Source organism: Drosophila eugracilis, unplaced genomic scaffold, assembly GCF_018153835.1.
Source record: "Drosophila eugracilis isolate 14026-0451.02 unplaced genomic scaffold, ASM1815383v1 contig_2088, whole genome shotgun sequence".
Taxonomy (NCBI): Eukaryota; Metazoa; Arthropoda; class Insecta; order Diptera; family Drosophilidae; genus Drosophila; species Drosophila eugracilis.
The window spans coordinates 3,457,295-3,472,685 of record NW_024572964.1 but is presented as its reverse complement, the minus strand read 5'-3'; the positions used below and the strand labels follow the sequence as shown (position 1 = coordinate 3,472,685).

General features: G+C 44.8%; 6 protein-coding genes across 12 annotated transcripts in view; 1 reads left to right on the top strand and 5 right to left on the bottom strand.

Annotated features, from left to right (window-relative positions):
• Positions 1–959: 959 nt before the first annotated feature.
• On the bottom strand, positions 960–2,928 carry LOC108107621 (iduronate 2-sulfatase). Its single transcript, XM_017215190.1, has 4 exons — positions 2,701–2,928; positions 1,615–2,635; positions 1,392–1,565; positions 960–1,323 (listed from the first exon to the last, which is right to left on the bottom strand). Exons 1-4 carry the CDS (start codon positions 2,902–2,904, stop codon positions 1,184–1,186), a joined length of 1,539 nt encoding a protein of 512 aa, XP_017070679.1. The 5' UTR covers positions 2,905–2,928; the 3' UTR covers positions 960–1,183.
• A 775-nt stretch (positions 2,929–3,703) lies between these two features.
• On the bottom strand, positions 3,704–4,532 carry LOC108107613 (brain protein I3). The gene is made up of 2 exons (XM_017215183.2): positions 4,335–4,532; positions 3,704–4,283 (listed from the first exon to the last, which is right to left on the bottom strand). Exons 1-2 carry the CDS (start codon positions 4,399–4,401, stop codon positions 3,982–3,984), a joined length of 369 nt encoding a protein of 122 aa, XP_017070672.1. The 5' UTR covers positions 4,402–4,532; the 3' UTR covers positions 3,704–3,981.
• Positions 4,533–4,617: 85 nt separating this feature from the next.
• Positions 4,618–7,003, bottom strand: LOC108107579 (transitional endoplasmic reticulum ATPase). The gene is made up of 3 exons (XM_017215139.1): positions 6,132–7,003; positions 5,271–6,071; positions 4,618–5,206 (listed from the first exon to the last, which is right to left on the bottom strand). The coding sequence occupies exons 1-3, from the start codon at positions 6,985–6,987 to the stop codon at positions 4,710–4,712; spliced, it is 2,154 nt and encodes a 717-aa protein (XP_017070628.1). The 5' UTR covers positions 6,988–7,003; the 3' UTR covers positions 4,618–4,709.
• A 312-nt stretch (positions 7,004–7,315) lies between these two features.
• On the top strand, positions 7,316–11,021 carry LOC108108064 (YTH domain-containing protein 1). Its single transcript, XM_017215940.2, has 3 exons — positions 7,316–7,469; positions 7,615–8,514; positions 8,625–11,021. The coding sequence occupies exons 1-3, from the start codon at positions 7,454–7,456 to the stop codon at positions 9,857–9,859; spliced, it is 2,151 nt and encodes a 716-aa protein (XP_017071429.1). The 5' UTR covers positions 7,316–7,453; the 3' UTR covers positions 9,860–11,021.
• Positions 11,022–11,269: 248 nt separating this feature from the next.
• LOC108108065 (drosomycin) lies at positions 11,270–11,736 on the bottom strand. Its single transcript, XM_017215942.2, has one exon. The coding sequence runs from the start codon at positions 11,661–11,663 to the stop codon at positions 11,451–11,453; it is 213 nt and encodes a 70-aa protein (XP_017071431.1). The 5' UTR covers positions 11,664–11,736; the 3' UTR covers positions 11,270–11,450.
• Positions 11,737–12,999: 1,263 nt separating this feature from the next.
• LOC108107784 (spectrin beta chain, non-erythrocytic 1) overlaps positions 13,000–15,391 on the bottom strand; it is a 31,261-nt gene continuing 28,869 nt past the window's right edge. For 3 of the 7 annotated variants that reach the window (XM_017215483.2, XM_017215484.2, XM_017215481.2), the window contains 4 exons: positions 15,059–15,383; positions 14,888–14,998; positions 14,195–14,758; positions 13,000–13,622 (listed from right to left, as the gene is read on the bottom strand). In XM_017215483.2, coding sequence (XP_017070972.2) covers positions 13,366–13,622; positions 14,195–14,758; positions 14,888–14,998; positions 15,059–15,383 — 1,257 coding nt within the window. In that variant the 3' untranslated portion in view covers positions 13,000–13,365. Of the gene's footprint in view, positions 13,623–13,975; positions 14,039–14,194; positions 14,759–14,887; positions 14,999–15,058; positions 15,384–15,391 lie in introns of all 7 variants that reach the window. The other 4 variants (XM_017215486.2, XM_017215482.2, XM_017215485.2 and 1 more) reach the window with 4 other exon arrangements.

Below are 15,391 nucleotides of genomic sequence, written 5' to 3'. Positions count from 1 at the left end.
GATATACAAACATTTATTACCGTTTATTTATAATTTATCAATTTCCACTCAATGTTGACCAAATTCAATTTAAAAACATTGAAAAGCAATAAACTATAGTTTTCTCTGCGAAAAAATGCACGACAATCAACAAAAATTAGTGAATGGAATTGTAAAAGCCACAAAGTCTCGAGAAATATGACAAAAATCATAAAGTTGAAATGGCCACGCCTTCTTTGGGACACATATTTCTAGAAATGCATCGGTGCAAGTGTGTGTGTTTGAAAGTGCTGCCAAAATGCAGTTTAATCACCTCGAGAGAGACAGCCCACATGGCGAACCCAAAACGCAGCCCACACCAAATATGCACATTAGAGAGCACGTAGAGAAAGAGTGGGTTAAAGGCAGTGGTTGAGGAGGCGGTCCACAGGGGAGGGGATCACATCGATCAAGCAGCGGACTGCAGATTTAATTACCAGACTGAGAAATGCACAGAGAAATACGTCTTACAAGAAACTATCATAGATTATTAAGACATATTTCGTTATTACATGTTGGATACATATGTGAAGTATTTTGTTGCCTGCTTTTGGGCACTGTATTTAATGATTAGAAATTCAGATCAGATTGTATCAAAATTTTAAAAAATAGCATCAACATTTTCTTTCAGTGCTTTGATTTTCACTCGCCTGGGAACAAACCAAAGCGAAAATGAAAGCTCGAAAAGAGTCGCCAACGTAGCTTCCTCCCCCGTGGCTCCACCACTCTCCTCTCCCCATCCTCTCTCGTTTTGGGCGGCGACGTCGCTGCCGACGCCAACGCAGCGAGACGCGCGCCGCCAACGTTGAATGAAATTTCATTCACAAAAATTCACAAAAACGAAGCCAAAAAGGCAATGGACACAGTCACGCATGCGCGGATCGGAGTGGATCGGATTTTATATTGTACATTGTACGGTGACTGAGGGGCAGGGTGTCGCGGGGTGGCGGTCTCCAAGACGGGGGCATCGCAGAAATTACAGCGAAAAATATGCAGAATGTCTGGGCGTCTCGCAAACGTTGTTGCCCAACCGGAAGTATTAAATTCCAATTATGGCGACAAGATATTTTGCCGTCTCGAGATCGTTTGTCGCGCTGCCTTTATTGCTTATGAATTTATTCAAAATCAGAGGGATTCCGGGGGAATGGAGGATCTCAGATCTACACTAGCTACCTACGACCTCCATCAGACGCCGGCGCAGTCGCTGGCGCACATCATCGAACTCGGGCAGAGGTACCAGGTTCAGCTCCTCTCCAGAATCCAGGCGATGGTCATACAACTCCTCGCCATACACATCGTGCCAGTCTAAAAGGCAAAATATTTCGGTTATCCATCTTATCTTTAAATTAATTTAAAATTAATATCTCACTCACCTCTGCTAAAGTTTTGTGCGTGGAATCTCACCCACAAGGTGTACCTATAGATATCAGTTCTAAGGCTATAACCCATGATTTTGATATTCTTTAGCTTGGGCTTGTCGCTATTGGGATGTTTAGTGGGCAGCATTCCTGGTCTGGGGTACTGACTGAGGGCCACATGCTCATCAGCTGAAAGATTATTATAAAGAAATTTTAAAAATTATAAAATTAAACTTACCTCTCCCCAGACCCATTAACTGAGAATACAGACTCTTGCCCTCGCCGCAGGTCAGCTCCTGGGAGTCCTGACAGGTTGGTAAATTTGGTAGCCCCGCCAGATCAACCAAAGTGGGAAAAACATCCAAAAGTTCGGTAATTCCATGATAGTACTTTGTTTGACTGAGAGGAAACTGTGGTGTTCTTATAATCAGAGGAACCCTGAGTGCCACCTCAAAGTTGCTGTACTTGGCCCACTCAGCATGTTCGCCCAAGGACCAGCCATGATCACCGAGCACCACCACCACCGTTTCGTCCAGATTCAAGCCTCCGATCAGCTTGCCAAACAAATCATCCACATAGGCCACCGAGGCATAGTATCCCTGCCGTATCTGAGCAGCCTGATGTCTTGAAATGGGTCCATAGGGAAAGGATATATTGGAGTGCTTGAAGTCATCCCTGGCCCGCACATCCGTGTAGGGATTCCATGCCACCGCCGGCATGTCTGGTGGTTTCAGACTGTCCTCAGTGTAGTTGTAAAACTGGGAAAGTCGAAATCTTGAGAGAAATTGCCGAGGGAACCGAAAATTAATGTGAGGCTTGTGAAAGCCCATGGCCAAGAAGAAGGGCTCTCGGTTGTGTTTCTTCCGAGATTCCAGGAAGCGCAATGCCTCCGCCACGGACTCGATATCTGGAAGAGTCTTGTACGGCTGTGTTTGCAGCTCTACCGGACAGATGAGATTCTTCCGGAGAATTCCCTCTTTATCTGGACAAACCGGCGAGTTCATAAACTGCTCGGTTCGAGGACGAAACGCTGGAGCTGACCAACTCAGGGGGTAGTCATCCGTGTTGTTGGAGGACAGTCCAGGATGGAATACCTTCCCACAGCTATAGGTGTAATATCCGTGCTCCTTGAAGTATTGCGGCAAAGTAGTGTAATTTCCGGTGAAAGCACGCCAGTAACTGTAGAAATCGTACAGATGCAAAGTGTCAGGTCTTCGACCTGTGAGCAGGGAATTCCGGCTGGGTGCACACAGAGATTGCTACGGCAGATATAAAATATATAGAAATTTAGTAATTTAATAAATATCAAGAATTTAAGGCTCACTTGACTGTAAGTTCGTGTAAAGACATGACTTCCTCGAGCGAAATTATCCAGGTATGGGGTGCTGGCCAGCGGATCGCCATAAGCCCCAATTACGGGACGCAGATCATCGAAGATCACCATGACCACATTTGGCCGCCGTGGGGGTGCAACTGCGTCCAAAAGCATTGGCATCAACAGCGAGAAAAGAAGAATAGCACCGGTCATGTCCGCGGCAAAGGAAAATCACGACTGTTGACTCGAAGATGCCGACACGGCGGATGTAGATGCCGGCGAATTTGTTGTGATACCCTGTGTCCATGAAATCTGATAAGGAAGGTATATCAGATCTGGATTTATTTTGTAGTTTTCTGTCGACAATTAATTTTATACCACAATATAATTCATCAAAAGGTACACTTCACCTGTTTAAAAATATGAATTTCTGTTATTTTGATATAAATTATAAAGTATAATTAGGGTACCTTTGCGTCGTTTAATCTTTTTGAAATACCCAACTTGTTTACTGTTTTACGCGGCAAAGTGCAAAGAGCATGGAGACTACGGACGGGCGGCGTAATACAAAACCGCCCACCATTATATTTCAATTGAATTTAACGGAAGCGCGCCTCGGCAACGCTTGCAATGCAATATATATATACAGTACATATTCTATATGCTAAATTTTCAATAATGAAACTTTCCATGACGCAGCCCTAACCACAGGATATAGTTAAACATAAATATATCCAAAGTGAAATGTGGATTTGTCATCCAAAATTTATATTTTCCATTTGCCCTTTAGTAAAATACTATATATATTGATTAGAGATTAAAACTTATTATAATTATTAATTTTTTAAAAAGCCTAATTACTTCTTCATTTACATTTTTGAATAGTTATCTTTCAGCACCTCAATACATGTCAATATCGGTTAGCCAATTTCTACTGTACAAAACTATTCTTGTTATGAACAATCGCCGAACAGTGACTGGAAATCGGGGGCACACTACAAACAGCCATGAATAATATTTACACATAATATTTAATGGTTTCTGACCTAACGATTAACAATAATAAAAATATTGGAGCTTTGTGATATCAAAAAACAGTCACAATAAGGAGTAGACGTAGCTGCAGACCCCAAGGGGTGTATTTTTGTATGATTTTCGGGGGAGTCCTCTTTCGAAGGTCATTCCTCAGCTAGAGCTCTGCTCAACCAGCATATTTTTCGAGGATTCTTCTCCAAAAAGCTGTTCAGGACGCCAATTGTCGATGTATTTGTAATTTCTTGGGAATCCCCTTTAGAAAACAGTTCCGCAGTTGGAGCAGCGCTTCTCTCGCATGGCCAAACAGCAGAGGATGCCCAAAGGAAAGAAGAAGATGGCGCAGCACAGGCCACAGGCAGAGAAGGTGTCCTCCAGGTATCCAATGCGACAAGCTGGACATCCTCCAATCACGATGATCTCCGTGGGCATAGCGACCGGGGTAGGTTGAATCACTACGCTCACCGGTGTCGTCTCGAAAGCTCCGTAGGTTGGCATGTGCATGTTCGGGGGCGGGGCACTGGGTGCCCCCTGGTGTACGCCCACTATCAAGCGTGAATCTGAAATAGTCTCAGGTCAAATTGGATGTCGTTAGTGAATTTATTACTTACCTTGCGAGGGACTGTTCATGACTTCCTCGTAACTCGGCGGTGCGGCTTCTTTACGCGTATCTGCCATTGTGGCTGGAAAGCTTTTTCCTGTGACTCACTTCCTCTCTTATTTGGCGATAATCTAGGCTTTTTTACTACGCTTAATTGCGTTAACGTTTTATCTGTTTTTTCTTTGTTTTGCTGCTGCACCGCGTTATCGTTGCAACAGCTGACGGCTATTATTACTATCGATTAATCGATGATTGAGCGCGCGCATAGATGAATTTAAAATAAAATACAGTAATTTTTGTGAAGTTTTAATAGTTTAAAATAATGTATTAAAGCGAAGTAACAAACTAATCTAACTCTATTTACATTTCGTAAAAAAGTCATGTTTTACAAAAACCTATAAGCAAATTTATAGTAGCCATCTATTTGACTTTGCGTAAGAGAAGATTTCTGCTTGATTAATACCTTCTCAAAATCTTGCAGCTGTATTTCAGTGGCCTCAAAGTCACGCTGGAACGCTTCGATTGCCGCCTCATTGCAGAGATTGCACAGATCGGCTCCAGAATAACGATCGGTGCGTAAAGCAATCTCCTCAAGAACAACATTTTCATGGAAAGGCATTCGTTGGCGGTGGAGTTTTAGCAACTCCAGGCGGGATTCCACATCCGGCGCTGGAACGTGGATGAGCTTGTCGAAGCGGCCGGGTCTCAGCAGGGCGTCATCAATCATATCTGGACGATTGGTAGCCGCCACCACAAGTATATGCTGCTGACTGCTCCCACCCACAATGCCATCCATTTCAGTCAGCAGCGTGGAAAGAATCCTTAACTGAACCTGACCTCCACCTCCTCCACTTGAGACTGTCCTTCTTCCAACTAGAGAATCTATTAAATAAATAATGTATATAATTACATAAATACGTTTTTCGATAGACTTTATGTGCCCTACCAATTTCATCCAGAAAGATAAGGCACGGTGCATTCTTTCGAGCTGTGTCAAAGATTCGTGAAATAAATTTCTCGGCGCATCCAACATAGGGCGAGTAAACCTCTGCTGCCGAGGTGGCAATGAAGGTCATGTCAGCCTCCTTGGCCAGGCACTTGGCAATGGTGGTCTTGGCACATCCTGGGGGTCCGTACAGCAGCACCCCCTTGGGTAGACTCAGTCCGAATCGAGCAAAAGCGGCACTTTGTCTTAGACCCGCTAAAACTGAGACTTGCAAAGTGCGTTTTAATGATTCCATTCCTCCAATAACCTCAAACCCACATGCCATTTTTGACACCCGCACATCCGTGGATCGCGAGGCACTAGGTTGAGTTCTGAGCAACGACTGACGAAAGATTTCCTCTACATTAGAGTCATCTTTGGTTAGCAGTTCCTGTTGCACGCGGCGCAAGAGGAGTATTAGATCCGCCATCACGTAGCCCTGAGTATTCCTTGCTAAGTGATCGAGTAAAGTCTCCGAGAGTTCGAGGTCATGCTCTCGGCAAAGATCATCTACGAGTTGTCTGCGCTGCTCCTCGCTGGGCATCTCGATAGACACTTCTCTTATAAAACGTCTGCGCGCATGTTCATGCAAGGAGTCTGGGGTCCCCGAAGTAGCCACACAAATGATGCCTGGGGGCAATGCATCAATAAGTTTGTATAGTTCAGCTGAGATACGGAGGGCATTGCTTAAGTTCTTGGCATCTGCGACGCTCGTAGAAGGGCAGAGTAGCTCCAGATCCTCAATAAGTATTACAATGGGCACTAAAAAAGGAAAAACCTATTAACATTTTGATGACCTTTACAAAGACATTGAACATTTACATAGTGGACGCAATTGCTCCTTGAAAGTTTCAGCTGACTGGAAAATTCTTCTCAACTCCTCTTCCGTTTCGCCTGGATATGAACGCAGCACATGACTGGCTGTAATATAGAAACAATTACAGCTATGTCGACGCATAAACTCTCCGAGAAGGCGACTCTTTCCACATCCCACAGGTCCCACAACTAACGCTGTTGCAGGAAAACTGTGTGAGAAACTGCTTTTTGAAGTTTCTAGTAGTTGCTTCAAGTCGTTCATGGGCTGCTCAAAGCTGTGTGGCAGGTACTTTGATGTGGAAATCAAGGGATAGGGCATTCCAAGTCTTGTATCCACAAGGAGCAGCCTAGCATCTCGGGATATTTCAAAACATTCGTCAGGGGCAACACCTGGAGCATCAAAAATCTCCACACTGGCAACGCCTAACTTGGCAAGTCGTCTGTGCTGCACAGAGCACCCTTTGGTAAGCTTCAGGTGGCGCAGGAACACGCGCACATCGTCCTCTAGATCTTCCGTGGAAACATGAGAGCGCTGGAGAAGCTCTTGATTAACTGTGACCACGCAGGGAATCCTTTCTAGGCATGGTGCTAGTTTCAGTGGCTCTAAAAGCACCAAACGCTCATTGTTTGGGGAAAAGCGCGACGACGATGTGACTATTCCATCCAAGAAGCAACAAGTTTCACTACCAGCACGCGGAGTAACCCAACAAACTGCGTAGCTGCCATCGGAAAGGTTGCAGCGACACCATCCTGTGCCTGGAGTATCCTCACCCACGGGCACATAGCATCTCTGCGGCTCCAGATCGCTGTCGTCCAGCAGGGAAAGTGGAAAAGCCGGAAAATCCAATTGCTTATGGTGCATTTTGTTTACCTCGCTTGGCAGAGACGATAACTTTATCGATTACGACATGCATATTCAATAACTTTGTTCTGGCAAATACGGCTATTTGTATCGGTTTAAATTTGAGTTTTATAATATTCATTCAAAATGAGATATTTACAGTTTAACAAAAATTTAGTCTTCGTTTACCAAGCAAATATATCTGTAACACAGATAACATGCAAATATTTATAATAAAAACTATCTATTTGTAACTACCTTTTTTAACGCGGTTGAGCTGAATTCTTCTATCGATAGTTACCACGATAGTTGCGGCTTGCGGTACATATAGTGGTACTCTTCTGACGCCATCGCCAATTCGTCGCCGCTGTGACGCAGAATTTGTGTGTAAAGACTTGTAAAATTGGTGTAATTTCGCATTCAAAAAACGAATAATTGCGGTGAAAACTGGATAAGAAGTGGCGCTAAACCGGTGTCCACACATTTAATGCCTAGAGCAGCCAGTGAGTGTCGATTTATCCGGATTTTACCGACCATTTCTCACCTTTCCGATCGATCGGCGTTTTTTCTCTATATTTTTCTTGGTTTGTGTGTGTGCGTGGGTGCTCCATTCATCTGTGGTTCTACGATTTCCCCATTTCGGAGTAGGTAAACAAACGCTGCCGATGCGAGAGATGGCGGACTTGGATGCAGTGCACCTCGGTCTGGACGAAAACGAAGCGGACATTGCCGAAGAACTTCAGGACTTTGAGTTCAATACAAGGAGTGAGGCTTCCGAATCAAATGGCGGGGATTCCTCGGATTCTGAACCCAGTATCAGCTCTGTTAGCACTGCCACATCGTCTCTGGTAGGTAGTAGCAAACGAAAGACGAAGAAGCAAGCCAAGGAAAGTCCTCAACCGACAGTGGACACCAAATCCTCAAAGTCCTCCTCCAAGAACAAAGGCAAAAGGGAGCCCACGCCTGAAGAGCTGAATGGTGGCAAGAAAAAAAAGCGCACGGGCAGTGAATCAAAAAAAACCACTTCCTCTGAGCCTGTTGACAAAGTCAAGGCCAAATCCCCTCCTGCAGAGGAGCGTCAACCGCCTGCCAAGAAGTCGCGCAATAAGAAGCCCTCCAGTACCAACGATTCCAGCGGCCACAAAAGCGATGCCAGCGAGGCCGAGGACGAAAAACCAACTCTTCCAGCTCTAGAATCTGACAGCGAGTCCTCTGACTCTGATTCGGGAACACAGCATAAGAGAAACGGTGGTAATGGAGGCGGCAATGGTCGTGGCAAAGCCAGTTCCAAGGGCTCCACGCCCGAAAAGGATTCTGGCGGCGGCGGAACACAGTCACATTCGCAAAAGGGTTACGACTACATGACCAAGCTTAACTACCTTTTCCGGGATACGAGATTCTTCCTTATTAAGTCGAACAACAGCGACAACGTCCAACTGTCTAAAAATAAAAGTGTGTGGGCCACGCTGCCGCAGAACGACGCCAATCTTAACCAAGCCTTCAAAGAGGCCAGGAACGTGCTGCTCATCTTTTCGGTGAACGAGAGTGGTAGGTTTTGGTCGAACTCTCTTCGCGAAGAAAGAGTTCTAATACTTTCTTATTTTTCCTTTTGTTTTGCCTGTTTCGTTTTCAATATTAAACTCCCTTTCTGCTTGCAGGAAAATTTGCAGGTTTTGCTCGAATGTCCGCCCCATCCCGGCGGGACATTCCGCAGGTAGCCTGGGTATTGCCACCTAGTATTTCCCCCAAGGCGCTGGGCGGAGTCATCGAACTTGACTGGATCTGCCGCAAGGAGCTGTCCTTCAACGCCACCCTGCACCTGCACAACACATGGAACGAAGGAAAGCCAGTGAAGATTGGTCGTGACGGCCAGGAGATCGAGCCCAAGATCGGTGGAGAGCTGTGTCGCCTTTTCCCCGAGGATGAGCAGATCGAACTCACCCCAATACTTAAGAAATCCAAGGAGACCGCCCGAGTAATGCGGGAAAAAGGCATTCACGTGATCTACAAGCCACCCAGGAGTCTCTCTTCCCGTGGCCATGGAGGAGGTCGAGGCGGTGGCAGGGGAGCTGGTCACGACCAGCTTGGTCCGATGCGTCACAAGAGGAGCTATCACGGACCATCACACCATCGCCCGTATCGACATCATCATGGCATGGGTATTCCTCCTGGCGGTGGCTTCAAGAGAAGCGGCTCTCCCTACCGCCAAATGGGAGGTGGAGCAGGAGCCCCACCCGGCGGACCAGGCGACATGACCATGCCGTCGTGGGAGCGTTACATGTCTTCGGCAGCAGCTGCAGAAGCTTATGTGGCGGACTACATGCGCAACATGCACGGCCAACTGCCGCCGTTGCCCTTCGTTCCTCCGTTTGCCCAGCTGCCAATGCCAGGAGCTGGGGCGGGAGCAGCGGGCGCCCTTCCACCAGGAGCAACGGCTGCTATGTACGAGCAGCTGCCGCCACCGGTACGGTACTACGATGGGCCGGGTGCACCACCGTTGCCGGATTATCCACCTCCCCAACGACCACCACCACCGGGCTTCGATAAAGCACCGAGCTACGAAGAGTTTGCCGCCTGGAAGAACGCTGGCCTGCCCACAGTGCCACCGCCGGGCTTTCCCGTCTACGGCGGAGCAGCGAATGGCGGTAGCAATGGAGCAGGTGGGGTAGCTGCAGCACAGTCGGCTGCCGGCGGAATGGGAGGCGGTGGAGGTGGTGGATCCGGCGGAATGGGTGGACCCGGTGGCTATCGGAATCGGGACGGCAACAACGGCTCCGCGGGCGGTCGTCGACGGGAGTACGGAAATCGCAGCGGATCATCGCGGGATTCGCGACCGTTTCGCGAGCGTGGTGGTGGCGGCGGCCAACGAAGCTATCGGGACAACAGACGCTAGGCCGGATCGAGATCGTGCACTTGGCCTCGCTAGAATCGGAAAGTGTAATCCTAATCCTCTCGCGTGTGAAAATTCAAAAAGAAATATTGAATGCGTAACGGTATAAGCAAAAAGTTATTATGATAAAACCGCAAAACCCTAGACCCACGAAAACCGGCTATCGTCTAAAGTCGATACAACTCTCTTTTCCCCTTTCTCTCTGTCCCGCTCACCAAACACCCCCACCACCCACACTATGATTTAAACAAACTTACGACTTAAGCAAATTTCAAAAGAGCAGAGATCTTAATGCTAATTAAATATTTTAAAACACAAAAAAAATACAAAATGAAAGAGAGAAAATGTGAACTTTATTTATCCAAAACCAAAAAAAAAAGAGAGAGAAAGAGACTTTTAAGAGACGCCCAACAACAACAACCACAACCAACAACACCATGAACGAACTTAAGTTAACATGAGAGCAGTGATCAAACAGTGATGTGTGTATCGTGTGTGCCAATCCCCTCAAAACCCCTTATTCTCCACCCACCACCCCCTTAAGTTCCAAAAACGAGAGTTGGACATAGCAAAAGAAATCCGAAAATCAAAGGGACAATATGTCCCACAAAGACTTTCAAAGACCTACAAGGAGCCTAGCTCCGAATGGGGATTATAAGTTATAATCACTGCTACCTAACTTCAAAGACGAGGGTCCAGTCGTTTCGATCCGATTCAAGCTTCCTTATACGTAGTATAAAACTAATGCAATCATTTTTAACACTTACATGTCTTGCCGACAGAAGACCATTTATCCCAGAAACAGACACACATCCGCCTAAATTTTGGCCCGGAGTTTATCGCTCCGGGTCCCTTTGGCCCCTTAGATATCCGAACCATAGCAAATCCGAACTGTTTGACCCTTAAGATGGTCACCAATTTCCCAACGATTTCACTCTATGACTGCCACATTTTCGCGCTTTACCAGAGCTTAGACCGCCGACAAACACTCAAACACATTCCCGGACAGACCTAGGGAGTTTGCTCTGTTTCTTTGCAGGATATGTAACCCATTCGCAGGACCTTGGATTTAAAAAGGAAAACCATACATGAGCAGAAGAAAATTGAAAATAAACACTTGGAAAGACTGATGCCAAATAAAGAATAGCGATATTTTTATTAAATATATAAAGACTTTTACTTTATTGTGGTGTCATCCTAAATCTTTGGTCTTGAAAAAGATTTATGGCAATTATGATAGATTATGACAATTAACAAACTGACTTACTAAAACAAAAAGTTAATTTTACTGCCGCAATATTATTTTAGTCATTACTTATTCAGATCTTTTAACGACCGCTTATCTTGCATTTTTCAAAACGTATTTTTTATGCTAGCATTTCCGGCAGTTAATGTATTTCACTAAACATGTAATGCATTTTAACTGACTTTATTAATGCTAAATATTTGACCTTGACAACTAGTAAAGGAATATGTTGTTTTTTAGTTTTTAATGTACATTGTCGCTTTTATTCGATATTCATGGTTAAAGTATGTAATAAAAATATAAGGAAGCGCTTCACGGATTTTAAAGAATGTTTATAGAAGTGAAGTTTTAGCACCCTTCGCACCAGCACTTCAGGCTGGGGCTGCAGTGTCCACTGACTCGTCCTTCCTCCTTGCACACACGGCGACAGGTCTCATTGTCCCAGACGGCACAGGGACCCTTATACCTTCCAGAAAGACAGTCGGCATCGGCCACGTTGGCGCCCAGGACCACGAGCATCAGGACAGCGAAGAAGGCGAACAAGTACTTGATGTGCATCATATTGGAAACAGAAGTTCACACAGAGTCTTGAAAATGGTTTCTTGTTGAATTATCAGCGAGCTATGATTTGAGAAAATCGTGGAGGAGCTTATATAGTGCACCGAGCTCGCAGCCGAGCTCTCCGCCTTACCCGATGCGTAGTCGGGTGTAAACAATATATATCAGCAAGTTAAAGCGTTCCTTAGGGGAACTACTTTTCGAGCGCTCTCGCACACATAAAGGTGATTTATAGCTTAAGAGCCTAATACAACAATATTTTTAAATGTAAGAAGCATTCTGTGGATAGAATACCAATTTCGACTGGATTGACCCAGATAAGAACTAATTGTATGAGGGACTTGGGTTAAACCCAAACCCGAGGAAACTAGGAAAACATAACAATAAGAGTACAAAGACTCAGGCGCTGATTAATTGAATAAATCTTGAAAAGTCCCCGTGGAATAGTCATGAACCACAGAAGCTACGTTAAGGAACCCACAAAATGTATTTAATTTCGCCCAAGATAATCTTTTAAGACGCGCTGTACCGATTCCGGATAGAATCAGATAAGCTTATAGCGAAACACTTTAGACAAGTCAATAAATATCTTCATGATAACCATGGTTACATATTCTTATCTTCATTTTTCTTATTTGATTAAGCGTGTTTTCTTAGGAAACCGTACTGTATATATACCTAAACTTAACCATAATAGTTGCCTACCTGTTAGGAATATAAAAAAGGCGGTGCTGCACATGATAAGACTGCGAAAGATTGAAAGTGCATTTCTAATAGCTTGTGAAAATCCCATGTTAATCTGTAGTTGAATGAAAAAAAAACCCAAGTTAAAGTAAAATAAAGAAAGGACAGATAAGCGTACCTAAAGTCAAAAAACGTAATTTTTCACGTAAACAGATTAAAGTTTAAAGACCGCTGTCAACACACCATTAAATGCAATTCGCAAATTTTTTTGACAATATTTCATAGCTCAGCCAGACAGTTTTGTATATATTTGACGTCAATAAAAATGATTAAAGTAAAGTATTAATATTTTACAATACAGATAACAATAAAATGTTGTCAGAAAAAATAAATATTGGTTGGAAATAACCACATGTTTAGTTATAGGCCAAACACTCTGTTATTGACGCTGGTCAAGAATATATAAACATCCGCTCTGGCTTTATCAGCTACTTTTGTTTATTTACTCTTATGTGGGTGCAATTATATTGAATTTGTCAAACAGTTTTTTAGAACAGGTACCTCTTTCATATGTATATATAAAATATATATCAGATTATTCAGTTTCCAATAAGAAATCGTGAACCGCTATTGAGTAAAGTTTAAGCCGATCTTGTTTTCACAATATGTATAGTATTTATTGTTTAAGGTTTTTTGTTTTACGAAAATTAAATTTAATCATACAACGAACAAGCTTACAGATACATTTTATAATGCAATTAAAACATTGACTTTATATATATATAATATTTCTTTTATACTTTCATTTTTGTCGCTTTAGCTTTAAGTAGACACGTTAAATTTCTCAACTTTTTCGTTTCGTTCAGTAGTTGATTTTGTTTTTTAAATTTGTTTGCCCTTGGCGAATACAAATTAAATAATTATGGTGTATATAAAAAATACAAAAACAATTCGGCCTCGTCGATCTACCGACCCACCGACCGGGCTGCTCCTCCTAATTGTCCAAAAGTTGAATATGTTTTCACTGTGGCGGGACTTGACTCGACCGGCGCTTGTCCTTGTCCTTTTCCTTCTCCTTGTCGACCTTGCGTCCAAAGATGCGGAACATGCCGCTGCGTCGCTCCTCTTTCGTGCCCTTGCTGCCCTTCACTCCGGACACGGATGAAATGGACTGGGCCTCACTTTCGCTGGAGCTCTCTGCCGAAACACGGGAGAAGCTAATAGAGTCGGGCTGTAGGGATACGGGTCGGTTGCTCTCAAAGCGGGTGTTTCCCCAACCTGGTTGGATGAAATAGAGAGTGTGAGTGGTTTGAAATCTTTAGCATATGAAGGAGTCATGCAAATGGAGAGAGTGGAGAGTGTAGCATAACATAGAGTGAGATTCAGAGGTTGGACATGCAATAGGTCATCATTTCTTAGCTTAAATAATATATAATATATGTCTTTGATACAGGTATGAAATTTGAGAATGGAAGAGCCATTTATATAACAATCAAAATTCTATAACTCGAAACTGTGCTTAGGTTGCTTAAAGTGTTTATGGAAAATCTAACTGGGCATTTAAAAATGTCGAGTTAAGAAAGTTCGATTGGGGAAAGTTAACATATAGTTTATAAAACTCATAGAAATACTTTGCAAACTCGTGCGTAGATAGGATCGGCGGGTTAGCTTCACCGGTTTGAAAGTTGAGGAACCTATCCCGTAAACAGGCATGCATTAAGGATAAAGAAAGAAATAGATATATACATAAAGTTCAGATCAGCCGTAACCAGAGATCATGCTTTAGCAAGCACTTAAGACTAGGAACCACATAATATACAGATTGTTAGGATTAATAATGTTCGTCTAACCACCGAGTCCAATTCCAATTGAATCGTTATTGTTATTCAGATGCAGACCCATATAGCTTGGATTACTGATGGCATGGCTAGGCTCCCCGGAGCCCCCGGTGGATGATGATTTGGTCGATGAGGTGGGCGATGAGGTTAGATGCCACACCGTGCGACTGCTCGAGGTCACTTGGTGTGTGGTGGTTGAGGTGGTGATCGTGGTCGTAGAGGAATTCGTACTTCCAATCTTCACATTACCGTTGCCATTGCTGCTGGCCCCGCTGCTGGAATAGTTGATGCTCCTCTTCGGACTGCTGCTAGTGCCTCCATTATTATTGTGCGCCTCCATCTCAATGAACTTCCTCGTGGAATCGATCCCTCCAGAGGGAATCCTCTGTGGTTGCTGTCTCGCTGCGTTGTTGTTATAGTAATCCGGCTGATTTTGCTGACTCGCCGCCGCATTGAAGGCGTTAATCCTTTGCTGAACCTGCGCCTGATGCTGGTTCTGATGGGAATGGGAATGCTGGGGATGCTGATGGTGGCCACCCACTGGTGGCATCGTCGTTGGCAATGGCGGCGGATTATCTATTACACACGGCATTGCGTTGTTGGAGGACAATTTTTACAATGTGAGTGGAATAATGTGAAGGGTGTGTATGGACAGAGACACAAATGGCTAGGGGAAGGGACTACTACCTAGTTTTGAGGACTTACCCGATTGTCTGGCCTCGCTGTTGCGTGTCAGCACCGCGCTGTCATCCTTGCTGCTCCCATTCTGTTGGACTCCAGTCAAACCGGCGGGCAAAGTAGCGGATTGTTGCAGGTCTTTAAGGGATAGTCAGATAATTATAGTCATTGGGGTGTCTCTCTTTAAGTACTCCTTACCATTGGTACTTTGGCGATTTCGCATCACAACTAGGTTCTCCTGGCTCTGGCGATGGCTGGCCACTGGCGGTGCTCCTCTTGGCGGGATTGGTGGCTTCTGATCGAATCCGGCGGTGGGTGAACTAGGGGAACTGGGCTGGGATTGCTGTTGTTGCTGCTGCTGTTGCATCTGTCGCTGCAGGAAGGCCATTTGGGGTGTGGCAGATCCGTCCAGAATCTGACCACCGCTAGTACGACGCTGGGAATCGGGCGAGGAGTTGCGGGAACTGACTGGGGACTCCACACTGCTGGTCACCTTGATATCCGGAGAGCTGCTCGACTGTTGCTGTTTGG

Coding starts and splice junctions, on each gene's coding strand:
- LOC108107621 (XM_017215190.1), bottom strand. CDS start 2,904: ATGACCGGTGCTATTCTTCTTTTCTCGCTGTTGATGCCAATGCTTTTG. Junction 2,636..2,700: donor TTACACGAACTTACAGTCAA/GTGAGCCTTAAA, acceptor TATCTGCCGTAG/CAATCTCTGTGTGCACCCAG. Junction 1,324..1,391: donor CGCACAAAACTTTAGCAGAG/GTGAGTGAGATA, acceptor TTTGCCTTTTAG/ACTGGCACGATGTGTATGGC.
- LOC108107613 (XM_017215183.2), bottom strand. CDS start 4,401: ATGGCAGATACGCGTAAAGAAGCCGCACCGCCGAGTTACGAGGAAGTC. Junction 4,284..4,334: donor CATGAACAGTCCCTCGCAAG/GTAAGTAATAAA, acceptor AGACTATTTCAG/ATTCACGCTTGATAGTGGGC.
- LOC108107579 (XM_017215139.1), bottom strand. CDS start 6,987: ATGCACCATAAGCAATTGGATTTTCCGGCTTTTCCACTTTCCCTGCTG. Junction 6,072..6,131: donor GGAGCAATTGCGTCCACTAT/GTAAATGTTCAA, acceptor TTCCTTTTTTAG/TGCCCATTGTAATACTTATT. Junction 5,207..5,270: donor TATCTTTCTGGATGAAATTG/GTAGGGCACATA, acceptor TTTATTTAATAG/ATTCTCTAGTTGGAAGAAGG.
- LOC108108064 (XM_017215940.2), top strand. Junction 8,515..8,624: donor CTTTTCGGTGAACGAGAGTG/GTAGGTTTTGGT, acceptor TTCTGCTTGCAG/GAAAATTTGCAGGTTTTGCT.
- LOC108108065 (XM_017215942.2), bottom strand. CDS start 11,663: ATGATGCACATCAAGTACTTGTTCGCCTTCTTCGCTGTCCTGATGCTC.